Raw genomic sequence first — 20,196 nt, forward strand, 5'->3', positions numbered from 1 at the left:
TCTGGAAATTCTACACACTATGTGAGTCTCATTTTGAGGAATTTCTTTTTTGGTCTTTTTTTCTTCTATGTAAGAAACTCTGTATAGTACACAGTTTTTATTAGACAATATGTACATATATTGAAATACAAGAGGATCGCTGTATTAAAGTTTGAGAAATTCTGTTATAACTGGACTGACATAAACAAGTTCTTTAAAGAAAAACAAAGACTTTTTTTCAAATGGATTTTGTTTTCTTCACATGGATTAATTCTTGTGTTACTTTTCCCCAATGCAGGCACTTCATTTGTAGTAAGGAATTATTCCAAAATTCAGGATCTTACCTTATGCTGTAGTCCAAGGAGCTACTTCTATGTGTAATAAAATCTGATTTTACTAGTAAAGAACGCAGAGCCCATGTGCAATGTATTTTTGAAAAATGATAAGGATTAAAGTGTTTCTTTTGCTTCTGAATCTCTTCATAAAAGTCTCAGTTGAAAGCATGCCATAGTGTACCTGGTTTCTCATTGGCATATTCTTTCTGAACTATACCCCTGTTATTCACATATACAGAAACTTTGACAAAATTGGTACTCCCATGTGTGTTGTGTGTCACTGGTGAAAGTGTTATTGCAGCCAGCTGCTCTCGTTCTGGGGGAATGCTGAAGCACAGGTGCTTTCATTTTTATTAAGTCTGCAGATGTTGCAGTTATGCACTATCTAGAAATGACCCCAGACTCCAGTATTCCTGCAGAGGGTCTGTGTACAGCTTGAAGTGGCGAGCCCTTTGGAGGCTGCTGGAATTATAGGGCTGCCACTTTCAGTGAGCAGAGCTGAACAGAAAGACACAGAAGAAGGAAATAGGCACTAAAAACATTATAAGAAATTACAGAAGAAAAGGGTGCCAGATAGATTTGTTGTCTGGTTGTTTTCTTTTTTTTTTTCCTTTCCCCTACAAATGAATTGAGCTTGTACTTAACTATACTCATTAAAAAATCATGTGGGTTAAAAAGATCCTTTTTTTGAGATGAGCTTTGTCTGAAGGAGAGGAGGACATATGGTTTGGTTTGGCTTGGTAATGCTAAAGTGCCTACTGGGTTGGATTGAGGCTGTCTCTCCTAAGCAATTAAGTTTCCTGGCTGTTTAGTGGTTGTTGAGGATTCCCACCTGTGACCTGTAGTAAGAAGTGTGAATCAATTTGTATCTATTAATTTAGGGTTTCTGGGCACTTTCTTTTTTATTCCCTGCTAAGTGACTAATGCTACTGCTAATGGGCAAACAAGGAAGGAGTGGTTAAGTCTTGGCTATCTAATATTAATGAACAGCATGTAAGACTTGGACAAATAAAAATTGATTTCAGTTTAATTTTTTTCTCAGTGTTTTGTGAAATCCTGCATTTTGGGGTTTTGTTTGAGGGAGGCTAGGCTCACAATACTGGCATCTGAAATTTCCACTTGTTGATTTCTTTTTTTTTAATTTTGAGTATTTTTTGCAGCAGTAGGGACCCTGCTCTAAGGCGCTGCTGGTTTTCTGTACTCAAGCCATGATTGGGTGTTACCTCTTGTCCTGGATGCTCCCTTTTGCCTCTCTGAGGGGGCTGGCTGATTCTGGAGCTACCATTGCACAGAGCTGGAAAGCACCCTGTCAGCCTTGGAGCTTCCTTCCTGGCAGGTTAAGGTCATCTGCTGAGGCAAAACTAATAAAAGGATATGTAGGGCTGGAGCAGGATAAGGAAAAGGAAGCTGAACAGTTTGGCAGGGTAGGCGCCTGTTCCTTTAACTTTCAAAGAAAGGAGGAGAGATGCCAGGCTTGTAGTGCTGGAAGCAAGAAGGTGGCAGAAGCCTTCAAACAGACATTAGTGTCACGATCTGAAAGCTCTATGCTGTTACACTAAGCAGCTTCCAAATTATCTGTGGCTCCCAAATTATCTGGAGGAAAAGAGTGGGTTGGTGGTGTATTTTGCTACTAAGTTTAAATAAGTGAAGCCAAGTCCCCTGTGGCATGGACTTAGTGCAGATCCAGTTACGTGGGTAGTGCTTGCCCATCTGTTTCTGTGTGTCAGGCCTTGTGTGGGTCTGTGTCAGTCTGTGGCTCAGAACACCTGTTGAAACTGAAACACCTCTTAAATTATATCTGGGCAGCCTCTAGCACTGTAGAGGTGCAATGGTGTGGAGTGTAGCTGCAGCTACAATGCAAAGGAAGATGTATTAGCAAATGCATTTTTCTACCAGTGTAACCCCTCAGTTTTAGATGTGTAAACACTCTGATGCCCCCTTCCCTTGTCTGTTTTCATTCAGTCATCCCAGTCCTGTCTCTTCTGGGCTGCGATGTTGTTAGAAGTGCAGCAGAGGCAGACAGGAGGCACTTGTGCTGGTACACCACCATTGTGGTGGTCTTGAAATGGTCCTGGGGAATAGAGGGCATTGGATTCAGGACACTTTGCATAGCTGTCAGCATGGAGCAGAACAGCAAGACAACTAACAGACCTAGCTGGTACCTGATGCAGAGTGACAGGTTTGGGGAGGGCAGGTTTGGAGAAGAGGTGGCAATGGAAGTGTGAAACTTTGCATAGCTGTCAGCATGGAGCAGAACAGCAACAGCAACAGCAAGACAACTTACAAACCTACCTGGTACCTGATGCAGAGGGACAGGTTTGGGGAGGGCAGGTTCAGAGAAGAGGCAGCAATGGAAGTGTGAAGGAGTTGGGAAGATGGACTGAAAAATAGTAGTGATAGGGCAGAAGCAGTCTGAGATGAACTCTTGTCTCTGAACTGTTCTGAATAATTGATTTTTGTTTTGTGGGTGTCATTAGCTATCCATCTAAATACTCTGGTGATAATACGGTTTGATTTTCATACTGAATAAGATAGTATTTTGAAATTACCATATTAAAGTAGTGTTTAACTAGTGGTCTTCAATATTGATTTACAGTAAGAATAATTATCTAATAAAATCAGCAATCTTAGGAGAGCCTTAAAATAAAATACCCATAAAATTTCTCAAATCTTGTTTTCAAAGGACTCTACACACATGTATGCTCAGAGAGACAGGAATGCAATTTTTCTGTTAGGTGCAAGCAGATTTTGTGTAGAGTAACTGAATTTCATACTGCTGGCAGCAGAGGGAGCTATGAAGCTATGAAGCTTTTACTGACAATTCAAAAAGGTCTGAGTGAGTCAGTGTAAAAAAAGAATTAAACCAAAAACTTTGAAAACGTCCCGATTTAATGGGAGATCTGAGGTGCTTCATGGGGCTGGGGCAGAGCTGTGGCTAGTCAGGACACAGCAACTCAGCCCCTCTCCTGCCCTGCAGTACTGTGGAAGTAGCTGCTGCAGTTATTAAAAGGAACAATGTAAACTTCTCTCTGAGCCAAATTTTTAATCAAAGCAATGAGGAAGAACAGGATCTGTGTGTCGTATGTCAAAACAATAGCAGCGTGCATCGCCTGGTAATTAACACTCATGCATGAATCTGGAAAAGTAATTCCCAGTCAGGGTGGAGTATGCATTTTCTTTTGTAAGGCTTTTGATAATTTGTCTTGATCTTGATTAATGCTGGATCTCTAGTATGGCTGTTTTTTTGTAGATGCTAATTGGATGAGTTTTTTATATAAGTCTATGTAAGCAGCAGATTAATGAGTAAAAGGTAACCAAAATCAGACCGGCATTATTCTAGTAAAGTATGATGTTTGCTGGTTAGATAAACCCATGCCACTTTTACCTACTGGCACTGAAATGTGCCATTAAAAATCTGTAATATTTCCTGTTCTGGAGACTTGTTCCAGAGAAACTTGTACTACTTCTGGCCACAGCAAAATATCTTTCTGTGCTGCATCTTGTATTGACATCGTGGTTCAACCCCAGGCAGCAGCCAAGCCCCAGGCAGCCACTTGCTCACTCCTGCACCAATGGGATTGGGGAAAGAATTGCAAGGATAAACACTGGGAAACTTGTGGATTGAGATGAAGACAGATGAAGACAGTTCAGTAGGGAAAGCAGAAACCGTGCACATGAGCAAAGCAAAACAGTGAATTATTCACTGCTTCCCATGGGCAGGCAGGTGTTCAGCCCTCCCCAGGAGGGCAGGGCTCCTGTGTAACCGTGACTTGGGAAGACAAGCACCATCACCCCAAATGTCTCCCCAGTAGGCATGATATCCTGTGGTGTGGAATCTCCCTTTGGTCAGTTCAGGCCACCTGTCCCAGCTCTGCTCCCTCCCAGTTTCTTTTGTGCACCTCCTAAGTGGCAGAGCACGAGACAAGAAAAAAAGTCCTTGACTTAGGATAAACATGACTTCCCAAAAAACCAAAAAACATCAATATATTGTCAATGCCATTCTTATTCTGAATCCAAACCACTATATTCTGAATCCAAGCACTCTAACAGCTACTGAGAAGAAATTAACTCTATCCCAGTTGAAACCAGGACAATTGAAATTAAGGATATTTGCATGGATCTTTTTTTTTTCCTGAGGATTTTGTGAAAAAGCTAATCTGAGGAACACCCTAAATTATTTAATGCATTATTTTTGGAAGATGATGTCAAATAAGAACTAAAGAGATGTGAGATGGAAGCAACCTAAGTTATTAATTCTTGGCCAGATCCCTATGATTTGTCCTCAGATACCTAAACAGAGTTTTAATCTCTGTCATTTTGCTCTGTAGTTATCTTGCCTTTGTCACTTTCCTTCCTTTCATTTTGCATAAGTCTACATGAATTACTTGGTATTGGCTCCAGGTATTAAGAGCAGGGAGAGGATAGGATATGTGATCACAGATTATTGAAAATCTGGCCATGCTTGAGGTTAAGGTAAATAGCTGAGGGTGTTGCCTTTCTCCTCTCTGCTTCTGCACCCTCATAATATTCAAGATAATCTGTAGTTTGGAGTAAACAGAAGGGAGCTTAATGAGCAAATAAATGACTTAAATTGCTGTCTTCGTGTTTTATTGTGGCATTGGTTGAGTACTTAAGTTGTCTTGAACCTGACATAATATTGGGATGCTGTATTTCCCAAAAGACTTTTGAGGTTTTTTGTTTTGTTAATGAAGGAAGGGTTTCTCAGTTATTAGTGTATAGTAATTGAGCCATGAATTAAAGGAAAAACCTATTAAGTCCTGTTTATGATAAAGTCAGTCAAGATTCAGAGCTGAGTATGATGTAACCTTGATAGCTTTGATCACAATCATTGTGATGTGTGTGTACTTCAACAATGGGATAGAAACAAAATGAAGAGAGGTGATGTTTTTCCTGCTTCTTTGAGAGAATCCTGTTTTCCAAACTAAGCTGTGCAGGGGAGTATTTATTTACTCTGACTAAAGGAGAAATAGGTAGGGAGTAGGGGAGTAGCTATATGTAATAAATTCTGTTGTGAAATTGGACTAAATGATTAAAAAAAGTTAAAATGGCATTTAACAAAAAACACTTTAAAAGTTATTGCTGCTTATGTTAAGGCATTAATTTGCTATAATCTATTTTGATTTTTATTACAGAGTCCAAGATGCACATTTAGATTCTTCAAAACTTTCAACATTTCATAGTTTGAAATGGAAGAAGTCCCAAAGGAGGTGGGATAGAATTTTCAGAAGTGATCAGCAGTAGTACCATTTCAGGGGCAGGCAGTATTTCCTGCCTTCTGTTTACTCAACGTTCAAGGATTGTCTGAGCTGAAGTTTGGGATTGTGAGGGTTCAAGATGAAGGAAAACTTAAAAACAAACCTTCCTGAGATGCTAAGTGTGGATAGATAGAAGGTAGGAGACTAGAGATAGTGGTGAAGGTAATCTCACCCCTAAAGAGTTACAGCTGTGCCAATTATCAAGCATTAAGAACAAGCCTGTTCTTAATAGGCCACAGCTGGATCCAGTTAAGAGGGGTATTATAAAAGAGCAGGTTGGCTGGTCGAGAGGGGAGATGGAGTTTGTTGGCTGTGCTAAGAAGAAGGAGTCAGTGCTGTGAGGAGCTGCTCATGAGAAACCGCCGAGAAGGTATGGAACCTTTGCAGCAAGATGGCAACAGCTAAGTAAAATTGTTAAAGAAGAAGGGAGTCCTAAGACTAATGTCTCTAGCAGTGCATGTGAATGCATAAAATTTTATGCAAAAAAAAAAAAAAGCTTGGCCAAGGGAATAAGCTGGCGAGTTTGTTTTGATTTCACGATGGTAAGGAAAAAAAGTCTCTGCCAAGGGCATTTCATGTTGAAAAGACCAATGAAAAAATTTTAATCTGCTTCTAACAATTACTATTAAACATTTTGCTGTATCTGTGTTCTAAACTGTAGGGCACAATGTATGGAAAGAAAATTTTATTAACAGAATTGCTTAAAAATAAATTAGTTTTTAATGTAGAATGACCTTCATAATTTAACTTCTTTGTGTATTCAGCGTGTTAAAGAAGTTTTAATACATTTAATTTTGAAGTGATGCTCTTGTGCAATTTAGTGGATTCCAATTTCCATCTACATGCAGGGAGAGATACCAAAATTCCAGAGAAATAATCTATTAAGATTCATTGTTTCAATGTAATTAAAATGTATAATATAGGCATTTGAATAAATATGTGGAATACCATATATACAGACCTTAGTAAATGGTGAGATATTGTATTCTCATTTAGCAAAATGAGAAACATTGCTAAGAATTAATCCTTTGGAAACCTAAATCACATTTAGGAAATTGAAACTACAAATACAACATAAGGTCAAGATGAAGTTTTTAAATTTTATTTCTGAGTCAGTGTTTCTTGCTTCACCCTTCAAATGATGATTAAAGTGATATTATACTTAATCAAATCTGGAATATCTTTTACAAAATAAGATTTTCTTTTTCTGAATTTCAATTTTTAATGGGAAGTCTCCATAGCAACACAGGGTTGACCTACTGCCAAATGTGAAGGTGCTAAACTTTGTCTTCCTCAATGTCTCTTTGCTTTTGAAAGACTGCAAATTCCCTTTAAATTGTTACTGACTTTGAAGAATAATAAATAAAACATGAGCTTCCTAGATGCAAAAGCTTTCATAGAAATACCAACTCCTATCATAGTTTCCCATCCTGTTACCTGTTCTTTATTGCTACATATGTCTTCATATTTACTATAAAGGATTACATCAAGTACAGAAACATTAATAATGATAGATATTGGCCAACCAGCTCCCATATTATTTTTTTTTATCAAAGCAAAACTGAAAGACTTAAATGATACTTCATAAGTGACCCCTCTGAATGTAGGAAACATAGTTGATTGATAGTTGAAGTTACAGTGTCTGGGTGTCTTTAAAAAATATGTAGTTTTTGACAGAAGTCTTAAAATACAGTTTACTCTTGCTTCCAGTAGCATTTTTTCTCTGTGATTTTCTGCTTTCACAAGTTACTGAATTTTTCTCTCACAATTGCCTGAGCAAAATGGATTCTTCAAGCTGGCAGTGTTTGTGGTTGTTTGAATCAACATCTGATGGACTGAATAAGATCTGGTTCTCACATAGTTATTTAAAATCTATTTGTGGAGGAAGTTGTGTGTGTGTGTCATTTAAAAATTATTTATATTATTTATTAAATAAGTGGTTCTTTCACATTTATTGTGAAAATTGTACGTAATCTGAGAAAAGGTAAGAATTCCTGACACTTGACCTTGTCATGGTAGGGTTGAAGGTATATAAACACATATGTAAATATAAAATGCATACAAATGTTTTTTGTGGTTTTTTTTTAATTTAAAAATTGCATTGGGATTTTTAACTTAGCAGATAAAAGAAGTCTGAATGCACCTATGAGGTGTTACCTCATAGGTTTATTTTATATAAGCTTTCCATATGATGTAGGTTTGAGATATGCAGATGCCTGACTTTTTGTTTTCTTTTTTTTTCCTGTGAGAGAACCCTGACCAGTTATTTCCAATGCAGTCACTAGAACTGCTTTATGCTGGATTTTGCCTCTTTTATTTGTCTTTGGCTGCAAGACATGCACTGTCTGTGGCTCAGCTGCTCTCATGCAGAGGGTTTCAGGCGGGTGGCCTGTGGTTGCAGGCAGTTCCCCTGGAAGAGTTGATTGGTTTGAGTTGTCTTGGCTGTGTCTGACCAGGAGCTCTCCTCTAACATGTTTTAATGCTTGGAGAGCAAGGTGAGAAACTTGCTGTGATTTGCACTTGAAGTTTGAGCTGGGAGCTCAGGTTAGAAAAATCGAATTGAGTGAATATTGAAAAAATCAGGTAAGTTTTCTGGGGTGTTTGTTGCATTTCTCTCTGTAACATCTTTTTTACTTGAATTGTTTTTCATGGTTCATGTCATGGTGCAGCAAGGGGCTGCTGGCTCCCTGGGGCTGGGATGTGGGGAGCAGTAGGGGTTCCCTGGGGACAGCAAGACTGGATCCCAGAGCCAGTCTGTCCTGCTGCCCCAGCCCAGGGCATGGGGCAGCCAGCAACACCAGGACATCCCCAGCACAGGCATCTCTGTCTGGGCTGGCAGGTCTGACCCCCAGGGGTGAATGGGGTCCTGGGCCAGGGGGAGCCCTGGGCAGGGACAGTCAGGACTGGTGACACTCTCAGCATAACTCATTATTGGCAATGTGCTGGCACTTCCACCCACTTTCAGTACTGTAGTAGTCTTTGAAAGACAAATGGTTATGTAAAACTTGTATGCACTTAGGAGAAGGCTTAGAAGGACCTATTAAAATAGGGAAGTGGTAGAGAAGTCAACAGTACTACAATACTTTAAAACCATATAAAGCTTTTTTATTTTACAGATACAATGTTGTGACTCTTGCCTGTAGCTGGATATAGTTCTCTAGAAGATGAGACTTTAGGTTGTTTTAATTGCTCCTAGGAGTATCATTAATGTTTTGAGAAATCAAAATCGGCGTATACTGTAGGCAAATACATTGTTGGTGCTTTTAGTGTATCTAATGAGGGCTATATCTTATTGAACTTCTTAAATGTAACTTTTATATTCAGAAAATGCATAAAGTACAAAAGCCACCCAATTATTTCTCATATGGTTAAAAAATTTATTAGGCGTTTATAACAAAAACTTGGAAACCACAAAATTTCAGTATAAAATGTTAAGCACTTTCTATTTCAACCATAATTTTCCTGAATTGGCAGCACCAAATTGGTCTCTACCTCCTTTTTTTTTTTCTCCCATTAGAAATGCAGCCCTCCAAGAATGTAACTATTTTTAGATCTTATGCTTAATCCAGTTTGGAAGCTTGGTCCCTTTTCTGGTATAAATTTAGGGACTACAGCAGAGCTAAGGAGGAGTCCACATTGGCTCTTGCTGTTTTCATATAAACAAAACACATCTTGCTGGGGATGTTTGAGACATAATCTGTTTGAAAACTGTGTTAAGATAGGTGACATGCACCTGGAAAATTTAGTGGAGTTCAGTGTTTTCAGACTGTTGATTTACAACAGTTTTAATCTATCCAAACTGGTAGGGAATGAGTTTTGATCTCTCTGGCCTCTCTGACAGAGCTGCTTTTGCACATTAAACTGACAGAAAGTTATCCACTCTTTTAGATTTGGCTGGACTTCTGCTGTTTTAAGGAACTGAAGCAGCAACACTTGGGGTATCAAACACAGTCAAGGGAGAGGTGTGTGGGGAAAAATGATGTTATCATTCCAGTGCCAAGTGCACGTGCACACATTTAGGCTTAATCCATACTGGAACCATAGCCACAGTAAAGTTCAGTCCAAGCTGCCTTCCCTATTTCATGTTTCAGTAGATCACAGAACTTTGGTTCATTTATGTAGTTTTTTTCTGCTAATGATAAAAATATGTGGATTCTAACTCTATGGCTTCAATAGTTGTCTTTTAAATAATGGGAGTTTTGTGAACCTGGAACATGCAGTGTGCACAGACCCTCATGAGATAAAAAGGAAACACTTGCATGAGTGCAGATGAAGTGGGTGTACAACTGAATATTCTGTGTGGAAGAAATGATGCTTTGCCCTCCTGTCTGGGCCCACAGAGAAGATTATTACCATTAGTCAAGGAAGGTCTTCTGTACCTCAGGCAGTAGAAATTAAAAGGCTGTATAAAACAGCTGAAGGGACCAAGGTTTAGTCCCAACTCCTTTTATATAAGCTGCTTATAACAGCTCTCCATGTGTGCTGTATATCTGTTCATATTGATCCAGAAATAACATCTGGATCTTACCCAGTGTATTAGAAAGAAACCAGCTACTACTCATCATCATCTTCCACGTCTTCTCCTGCTGTTGCAGCTTCCAGTGCAGCCAGAGCTGCTGCAACTTCTGCATCTTCCTCCTCGATTCCTCCATTATGGTTGGTGTGTGAGGGTGCCTGTGGGACTTTGGTAACAGCCACTGATGTGATACCAGCAGTAAGGCTCTCACCCAAACTTGCAGAGTCAGTTTTAAAAGGTTCAATACTGCTCTCTTTCATGGACCAAGGTGGAATTACATGAAGGTCCTGGTCCTGTATTGCTGAAGCACCAGTGTTTTGGTCTGAATGTGTGCAGTTGACTGAAAAGCTGTCTTTTTCAACATAGTTCCCAGTTTGAACTATCTTTTGGGGGTAATCAATATCTGGCAGTCTTATGGTATTGTTTTCTGTTTCCAGTATTGAGTTTCCTTTGAGAAAGATGCTGTCTCCTGCAGACTGGCAGTCTGGAATACTGTTAGGCACGTTGCTGGCTGCCTTACTCTGACTGCCTGTCTCTAGGTCAAGCTCTTGTCCAGACCTATTTGATTTGGTGTAAAAGTCTCTGTTGCTGGCTGGAGAAGCCTCTGACTGGCTGGAGGTTCCCTTTTCACTGGTTTCTTTCACTGGGCTTGTGTTGGGGTTGGGTATGGAGTGCTGAGCACAGGAGTTGCCACCGTTGACTGCAACATCAAGCTTTGCAGCACACTTCACAAGGCCATCCTCTTGAGAATCATTGCCTCTGTGATTCCAGAGAGTTTCTTTCGTACTGTTGGCCAGATTTTTATTTTCTGTTTTGTTTACCTCATCCTCCTGGAGTTCATTTTTGGGCTCTTCATTTTCACTGTTCTCTTTGAATTTGGATTTATTGCTGCCTTGTTCATTGTGTTTATAGCTGTTTACTTCATGAATGCATCCAGATGATTGTACTTCTTCTGGATCAAAGATATAGCTGGAGTAAGAAAAATTTGTAAAGGATATGTTACTTATGATGCTAATCAATACAATTAGTAAAAAAAGATTAAGCTTCCTTTTTAAACTGAAGATCTTGAGGAAGGAGTGTCACTGAACTTTACTTTGGGTCCTGAGAATGAGTTAAACCAAATGGAAATGCTGAATATGCTGTTGGGTGCTGTCTCCCGCGACTGATCATAACTAACCCCTGTACTGAGATTCACCAGGAGCATAAGGAGGATGTTGGAGAACTGTGTGCTAGCCATTGCTTGTTTCCAGCCTTATTTTTTTATTTTCTCTGGGGAGGTGATTAGCCAATGAGTAGTCATAACATGGGTTGTTAATTAATATGTCCACATATAGTTACTAAAATATCTTCCATTTTTTTCCTGGTGCTCTTTCTTTTAAGTCTTTTGTCCTTCCCCCCCCCCCACCCTTGAATAATTTTCTTCCTCTTGCTCTATAGTTTCCCTTATTTACCTCTCCCAGGGTCTCTCTCTTTTCTTTATCTTTCTTTTTTCTCTTGTAGCACCATTTTCTCCCCAGTTCCTTACCTGTTCTACAGAAGTGGCCAAGTGGAAGTAGTAACCCTCAAGTGGGGTAATAGTAACCCTTCAGTGGGGCTGAAATGTGGTTTTTATAAAACTAGCTAGTCCTCCTCTCTAGGGAGACTTTTAATATAGGAATTCTTTCCCCAGCTAACTACATTTAACAGCTACGATGGAAGCAAGGAACTGTTGTTCATTTGCATTGCTTGGGAGAGAGGAGGATCTGACATAATGTGTGCTCCTTGTTTCTCCTCAATTGAGGAAAGCCCATGTTACCTAAATTAGAAAAAAACTTTACTAAAAAGTTTTCAATTCCTTTTGTGGGATAGGAATTATAGAAGCAGACCTTAATTACAGTAAATTAAAAGGACTTTCATAGGAAATCTGTATGCCTGTACCTAAAGATGCTGTAAAGGTTGAGAAAACTCCAACCTTTTAGAGTGGCTAATTAAAGCAACAGGTGTGGGGGAGCACAGACACATGGTTTAATGCTTTTTTTTTTATTTAGTCTAAGCAGCTCTTGTTCTATTGTACCTTTGTATCATTTTGCAGCACCTGCACCCCATCTGGATTTTTCTTAATCTGAAAAGAGAGAAAGGGAGGGCAAGGGAGAGACAGAGTGAGTGAAGCATTATGAAATTAAACTATGAGCAATTGCATTGAAAATGATGCTCATGTTTAGAAGGGTTTGTTAGCTAAAAACAAAGATGTCTACACAGGAATGGTGGAGTACTGTTCAAGGTCTTCGTAGGTTGTTGTCGTGCATTGGCAACGGTCTTTGGGGGAAAAAATCTGGGGAAGAATTAAACAATTATTTGTGATGTTCTCTCAGAATAGTTTCCTAAGCAATTTTATATCTAAGAGAATTGTAAGTCAGTGTATTGGGTATGGGTTGTTTATTTGTTGTTTGGTTGGGGTTTTTTTTCATTTTTTTTTCCACTTGACACCTGTTGGTAAAGTTCTCTACCATGAATTTGCCCAGCTGTTTTTTGCAACAGTAAACTGCTAGCATCTACCACATCTTTTATTTAGTACTTTCACAGACCAGCCTTGCCTGTGTGAGGAATCACCTGCTTTTGTTTGACTGGAACCTGGTTTTTACGAGTAGTGGTGCCTCGTATTTCTTGTATTAGAAGAAGTAGTGACTCTCATGTCCAGTTGTCACCAGAGGAGAGGTCCTGTACTGTCCCCTCAGTGGTCATGTATTTAAATGTTACTCATACTGACATTCTTTTGAACATATGAACTGTCCTTGTGCTGTTCTCTGAGACTTTTTGCATTTTAGCATCCTATTAAAATTAAGTGTGGGAACTACAAATGCAGAGTTCTCAAGGTGTTTGAAACCTGAAAGAAGCAGATTTATTCTTTCCTAATATCTTCTTGTTTCCATTCACTTGACCCTGTGACATCCATTGAGCACTGAGGTGACATTTTCATGGAACTTTCTCTTAGTGAGGCACAGATGAGTCCCTGGAATGGGCATTTTGTTATAAGCAGTATGTTGCACCTCCATTTTACTACAGTAAAATTCCAGAGTTTTCCTAGAATTGGAGTCTCTCTGTGTTTTGCTACGCTATTGCATGACCCAGTGAAATGCTAAGAACTATCTATTATATGGTTCTTATGCCAGAGTCTTCTATTATGAGAAGAAATGGTTTGCTGATTTGGACCCTTGAGAACATTCCTGTTCTGAACCTAAACTGAAGTCTCAGATCTGAACATCCAAAACCCCTAAAACGCCCAGTATTCTTTATGGGTGGTGGCTATCTTGTTGCAAGTTAATAAGTCAGGGCAGGTTGTTTAATAAGTTATTCAGGCTCTTTCTTTTTCTCTTGCGGTAGTCGACAAACTCACATACTTTTGCCAATGCCTAAGGACAGTGGCTCACTTCCCATAAAACAGAAATTGATGAAGCAAGGTCAGGGTATTTTCTGCAGTAATTTATTTACAAAACATCCATGGAAAGTAGTATTGATTTATTCTTCTCAGGCATGGTTTGAACTGCACACTGGCAATTATGCTAGTAGAAATGTAAATCAAAACAGTTCCCCTCTAAAATCTGAGTACTTCTGGTGTTAGCACTGAACTAAATACCTGATGCCAGATGTCTCATTCTTGGAGCCTCAAACAGCCTACAAGTCATTCAGCAGCTGGTTTTATCCCAGGGTAGAGCTGCTCATACCTATGCTTTTTGTCTTTGTGTACATAAGAACTATTCTGAAGCAGAAATTGCTATCAGGAGTAACCACCTTGATGTAGCTGAGTGCTTGTTGGAATGGCTTTTAAGCCAGCTGCTTCTCTCCCTGGATTACAGACTCCCTTCCACCTCTCTGCAGACTGTGTACTGGGCACTCTCACCTCACATACCTCAGCAACATCGCAGCAGGAATTCTGATTCAGGGTTTTTCATCTGAAGAGGACTGACCTCTGAAATGCCCACACAGCCTTTGCCTTGGCTTTAAAGTTTATAGGTTTGGTGAACCCAGTTCTGATTTGTATGTAGACCAGTTCCAACAACAGATGTTGCTTCTAGCTGAGAGTGGGCACTTCAAGTCAGGGTGCTTCTGCTTAGAGTTTTATCTGACAGATTGCCTAGTCAGGCATTTTATTTACAAATTATGTGATTTTTTTTTAAAGCAAAAAAATATTGCTTATAGGTTTTAAGCATTGGGAAGTCCTAAATGCTGGCTTTTATTCTGTTGTAAAGACATTTGTGCTTGTCATAGAAGGCAATTATAAATTGAATTTGCTCTTGTAGTTTTCACTATAAGAAAGCCCTTTCCTGGTTTTTGGTGTGTGTTTGTTTTGTTTTGTTTTTTAAATTACAGCTGCTGTTGGAATTATCTCTGCAGCTACTGCATTATGCTTTTCCACTGATTAGTTACAACTGGATCTGTCCTGTGGCATGAATAAACTATTACATACGGAAAACAGTGTATGTTGTATTATCCTATGAATTATTTCACATCCCTGAAATAGGAATATAGTTTTACAATGTCACTGTCTGAACGCTGGCTTCTTTTTCCCCCCTTGCCCTTTCCTTCCATTAATCTTTCAAGTCAGGCTGGAAAATCATTCTGGGGAACAAATTGCTTTTATAGCATGAAAAAGCATGCTTTAATCCTACTTATCTTGTTTTAGATACTGAACTCTAAAGGCTCATGTACTGTGTGATGTTCATAGTTGTGTTAATGGATAAATAATACTAATAAGCTGCTGTCTGGAGCAGTTTGAGTCAGGCAAGTTCTGCAGGCTTGTAACAAAAGAGGGTTAGAAACTTCAACAATGGATGATGTTAACTGATACTGAATTTAGAAACATGGCATTCTTATTAAATGTCCGTTCTGTCAGATATGCCTTGCTGCTAAATTGATGAGATAATTTCAGAAAAACATGACATGATGTGGAATGCTGTCTTGTAGAACACTTCGGGGGCTATTTTTTCCCCTGGAAAAAGGCTACCTGTCTAAAGTGGCAGTAAAATCCTTGGCTTTAACATTCAGATTCTCAGAATTGAGATCAAACTGCCATTAATCCTAGATATTATTCTTTCTTGACCATGAAATTTCTGAAGGCCTGTAAATGTCTGTCACAAGTAATTATGCAGTTACTTAATCCGGAACACTAATAGATCACCTGGCATTAAAGCTCTGCAAAAATGTTAAGTAGAGATTTTTTAGAAGTTTTTTTAGATGTGGACTGGACCACTTGGATCATTTGCAGGCATAAGATGGAGCTGTTGAGGTAAAATGAATGAAGAAGGCCTAGAACTAATTTTTTTTTACTCTCCCAAATTTTGAACTTGAATTTTTCAGCTTTTAGTAGCTGCTGAATCTCCTGAAGTATGTCTCTGTGGATGAGCTTGTACCAGGTTCTACAAAATAATCATATTTTTGCAGTGTGACTGTGTAGAATAGCCTTGTGGTTTGCATATTCAGTATCAGTGCTTGTTTCATTTAAAGTGATGATTCTTTTCTTCAGTGAAAGAGATGGAAGAGGCCCAGCTTTGTGTGTTTACCCCAGCCACCCCAGCAGACCTTTAGCTGACTGTGTACAAGATAGTCTAGGTATAATGTGCTTGCAATGTATTAAAGAAGTGTTCACAGGGAGACAAGGATGACCTGTTATGAAAGATTGACTTTCTTTCTTTAAAGTAATATGATACAGAAGAGCAACTTCTTAAAAAAAAGTTAGAAAAAATTTGAACAATGGAAGGAGGTAGTAATTTGTCTTAGTTTGAGGAGAGCAGGACACAATTCCCATCACTAAAACAAATGCTGAAAGAGGAAAGGTGGTTAAAAACATTTATGGTGGCGCCGGCTAAGAGAATGAAGTGGGACTTCTTTTTCATTCAAGTGTGAGACCTTGATGAAGATAACAAGAATAATTCCTGACTCCAAACCCACAGCCTTGTGTTTCAAGTCAGTGTGCTTTAAGAGAAGTTTGCTTTTCTTTATCAGATTTGAGAAACACAAGGTATCTGACTCTAAATTAGGTAATAACATAACTCATATTGTCTATATAAACTGTGGCTGTGTTATGAGTAAATAAAAGGAAAACATAAGATAATGTCATGAAAAAGAAAGAAGAAATATTTTTGAGTCATAAAAATGGTTTGGCACCTTTTTCAATATTTTTTGAAGTTTATATAGAAACAGAAAAAATCAGTCTTACTTTTGTTCATGGTGTATTTTTTATTCTGTCTTGATTTTTATTTTTAAATTCCTTTAGACACCTCCAGGAGCAGAGGCAGAAAGCTGAGGGAGACAATATTAAAATAGCTTCTCTAGTAGATCTCAACAGAAAAACTCTGATTTTAGATCATAATTTTTAATCCAGTCTCTATTTTTGTTTGTTTTAGTTTGTTTGGAGTTTTCATCCCACAGACCCTGATGCTTCTGTTGTTTGGCTTTTTACTCTCCTCCATCCTTTCCCACTCTAGATTACCTTAGCAAGTAAGGAGATTTTTCCTACATGGATATTATCTGGGCTGAGCCTGGATGATGTATCTCCCAGGGGCCTGAGGCACCTCCTTCTGATGACTTTTTCTAGTAGAGGCATCTTTCAGACTTGATCCTGCCAGTGTCTTCCCCATCAGTTTGCTGTGTTTTGCATTCATCAGTAAAACCTGTCCATTCTGAGGATAGTGCCCTGAGGTACCAGACTTTTTGTCATGGACAGAAATAATTGTTCATCAAAATTAAGTCTGTCTGCCTCACTAGTAGTGCAAACACAATTGACTTGGTTGGTATTGCTTTACTAACATAGATGCCAAATTCTAACCAGCTAGGAGACAAATGCACAGAAGCAAGTATGGGAAGAGAAACTGTTTGCATAGAAATATGTGCAGAGGAAATACAGAGAATGTGGGGTGGGAATAACCTTAGAGAGCTCTAGGAGTTGACAAGATTCTCCTGACAGGAGGTGCAGTTGCTTTCTGTGCTAAGTAGGCATTCACACCTCTCAGAAGATTTCAGAGACTGTTCTCAGCATGTGCTGGGTCTGACAAAGGCTCAGAGGTGCCTAGGCTGGAGGAAGGAAGTGCAATGTCCACGCTCATTGCAGGGCAGGTGGATGAGATGACCTTTAAACTCCCTTTGAACCCAATCCATTCTGTGTGTCTCTGTTACTGAGGCGTGGAGGCAGAGGAATAATTGATCTGGATGACAGATAGTATAAAAGAGGCACACTGTAGGAGGAGTGGTAGAGTTGAGAGGAACTATATTTAGAAATTTAGTAAACATACAGTAGAAAAAAATACCAGCCCGTGCTAGAGGGGGAGAGAGAATAACAGGAAAAACCATGTAAAGGAAAAAAGATGAGGGACATAACTTAGCCACACACTGTGCAGGCTAATCACTACTATTGTTTGAATGTAATCTGTAAGAACTGTCTTAATTAAAATACAGAGAACTCTTCAGACCCTGTGAGCTTTTTCCTGACCTGTTTTGAGACCAGAGGCCTCAGAACAGGTGCAGGCTTGGGGACTAGGAGAACCCAAACCATCCTGGGCCCAGAATTATCAGAACAACCTGATCTACTTGAAGATGTCCCTGCTCATTGCAGAGGGGATGGGCTAGATGACCTCCTCCAACCCAAACTGTTCTATTATTATACCATGGTCTGTGGAGAGCACAGTCTGTGCTCAAATCTTCACTGAGACCAATATTTAGAACTGGACCAAAATCTAATTTCATTTTTCCTGACTGAATCTTAATCTGGAAATTTATTTTAAATGTACTTCAGGGAATAACTCAATTGACATATATAATTTAAAATAAATGAACTAAACTGTACCAACTGTAATACGGTCCTTATAGGAAGCAGATCCCACCTCATGGGCTATTTTAGTCTGTCTGTTTTTTGCTAGCTGAATTGATTTCGGTCTTTTTGTTCCTACTTTCTTAAAATGCAGCACTGGGGTGTTGTTCCTGTGCTTCAGCCATCTTGCAGTCCAGCTCTAGTGAGACACCTGGCTGTGCCATCCTGCTGGCAGGGTATGACCTGTGGATTGACTTTGAGTCCCCCTGCAGTCTTTCCTATCTGTGCTGCTCTGCAAGAAAAGAAAACTGTGCAAGTGCTTTTTCTGCTGCAGCTTACTCTCCTTTTTTGAGGGAGGCAGGCTCTATATTTGGGAATAAGGAGTGTCAGTGTCTGACAGAGCCTTATGCTACCCAGCCAGCACAAGGTGATTGCCAAGGTTATTGCTGATTGTTCTATTTTTCTTTATTTTATAGAGCTGAAGAGCTGCACAGGTCTGTCAGCCACTTTTATTCTCCCCTGAGAATATTGTTTGCCTACTGGACAGCTTGCATGTATTTCTAGTGTGGCTAACAGTGAGGACAGGAGAAGCTGACACATCAAGACTCCTCAAAAACTTGTATAAAATTTCTTGAGCCACAGCCTAACTTCAGTGGTGACTTATGGCTGTCACTTTTGGATGTTTGGCTCCCACTGCCACCCTCTGCTTGTTCCTTTTCAAACTGAACCCCTATTTATTACAGATAAATATGATTATTGCTTGAATACAAATAATCCATACACTGTCATCAGTTGTTAAGACTGATAATGTATTTTCAAAGGTGATTTTTTTCCCTTTCTCCCTGGCCAGGCTGAATTAAGCCCATGGATTGTACATTGTACTAGGTGGCCTGATATTTTGCATTTTCATGACTAAAGTGTCAAACTTCTGGGTGATATTACACACAGATGCTGTGTACAGACAATGGCTATTTATTTCAGTGAGGGAACAATGTGATCTGTTCTGTGTCCTATTCAAGACACGAAAGTTGATGTTGCTTTTGTGTGTGGGATTTAGTGATATAAGTTAGGCTTCTTCATAATAAAGCTATGAAACTGATTTAGACTTGTAGTTTTTTCAGGGGAGAAAAGTGGCTTTAATCAGTCCGGTTATCAAAATCTAGAGGGTCTCATTGATCAGAAGCATGTGTTGCTTGTTACCTGGAAAATTAAAGAAGTCTCACAGTTACAGCCTCATAAATTTGGATGCTTTGTATTTTGGCATAGAGTAGTTTTTTCATTACTGAGGAAGTAGGTCTGATATCACAAAAGGGTTGTGCTTCATCAAGGTGATGCATAGCAGAATAACTTAATCCTTACATGATAAAAGTATGTGAGCAGTCATAGCAAGGGGCAAAGCAAACTAAGTGACACTTCAGCAGAATTGTGTCTAATTAGCAGAATCCCACACTTTTCAGGAGATTAAAAAGAAGGTGATTTAAAGGTTCAGAGGGTTGGAGGACCTCTCCTCCGAAGACACACTACAAAAGCTGGAGTTATTCAGCCTGGAAAAGAAAAGACTCTGCGGAAACCTTGTTGTGGCCTTCAGTACTTAAAGGGGACTTATAAAAATGAAGGAGGAGCAACTTTTTATACAGGTAGATAGTGATGGGACAGGGCAGAATGGTTTTACACAGAAAAAAGAAATTTAGATGAGATGTTGGGAAGAAATTCTTTACCCAGAGAGTAGTGAGGCACTGGAACAGGCTACCCAGAGAAGCTGTGGATGCCCCATTTCTCAAAGTGTTCAAGGCCAGGTTGGATGGAGTCCTGAGCAACCTGGTCTAGTGGGTGGCATCCCTGCCCATGGCAGGGGGATTGGAACTACATAGTCCTTAAAGCCCCTTCCAAACCAAGCCTATGATTCCATGAATATCAAATACTCAAATAACAAACACTATACTTGCCAGATGAACCATCAATATGGCACAGCTAATCATCTAAGTATGGCCTACTCACCAAATAACCAGTATTCTGTCATGATTTTAACCTTTATTTGTATTGTGTCATCTGAAAAGGTATACATGTATTAAGGACATTTGCAATAGTAACAGTTGAAAAAATGCAATTCCAAAGATATTCAGTTCCAGGATCACAACAGTAGCAGTCAACTCTGCCATGTACATGAAATAGTACTATAATAGAATAAATTGTTTATTATATCTTTGGATGGTTCATAATTCCATCCAAGCTGAGAGGTGTGTCTGCTGTGCAGGGGTCAGTCATGCCCTCTACTTGTGGGTGCCTGCTTGACATTTCTCAGCACAGGGG

At 39.3% G+C, this 20,196-nt stretch overlaps 1 protein-coding gene across 3 annotated transcripts in view; it reads right to left on the reverse strand.

Annotated features, from left to right (window-relative positions):
* Positions 1-8,943: 8,943 nt before the first annotated feature.
* The window catches only part of CUNH4orf19 (chromosome unknown C4orf19 homolog), a 40,929-nt gene continuing 29,676 nt past the window's right edge, over positions 8,944-20,196 (reverse strand). For all 3 annotated transcript variants that reach the window (XM_039699065.1, XM_039699067.1, XM_039699066.1), the window contains 2 exons: positions 12,160-12,207; positions 8,944-11,075 (listed from right to left, as the gene is read on the reverse strand). In XM_039699065.1, the coding sequence (XP_039554999.1) occupies positions 10,145-11,075; positions 12,160-12,207 (979 nt within the window). In that variant the 3' untranslated portion in view covers positions 8,944-10,144. The remainder of the gene's footprint in view (positions 11,076-12,159; positions 12,208-20,196) is intronic.

The sequence above is a fragment of the Passer montanus genome, unplaced genomic scaffold, assembly GCF_014805655.1.
Source record: "Passer montanus isolate IOZ18808 unplaced genomic scaffold, ASM1480565v1 scaffold13, whole genome shotgun sequence".
NCBI classification, from domain to species: domain Eukaryota; kingdom Metazoa; phylum Chordata; class Aves; order Passeriformes; family Passeridae; genus Passer; species Passer montanus.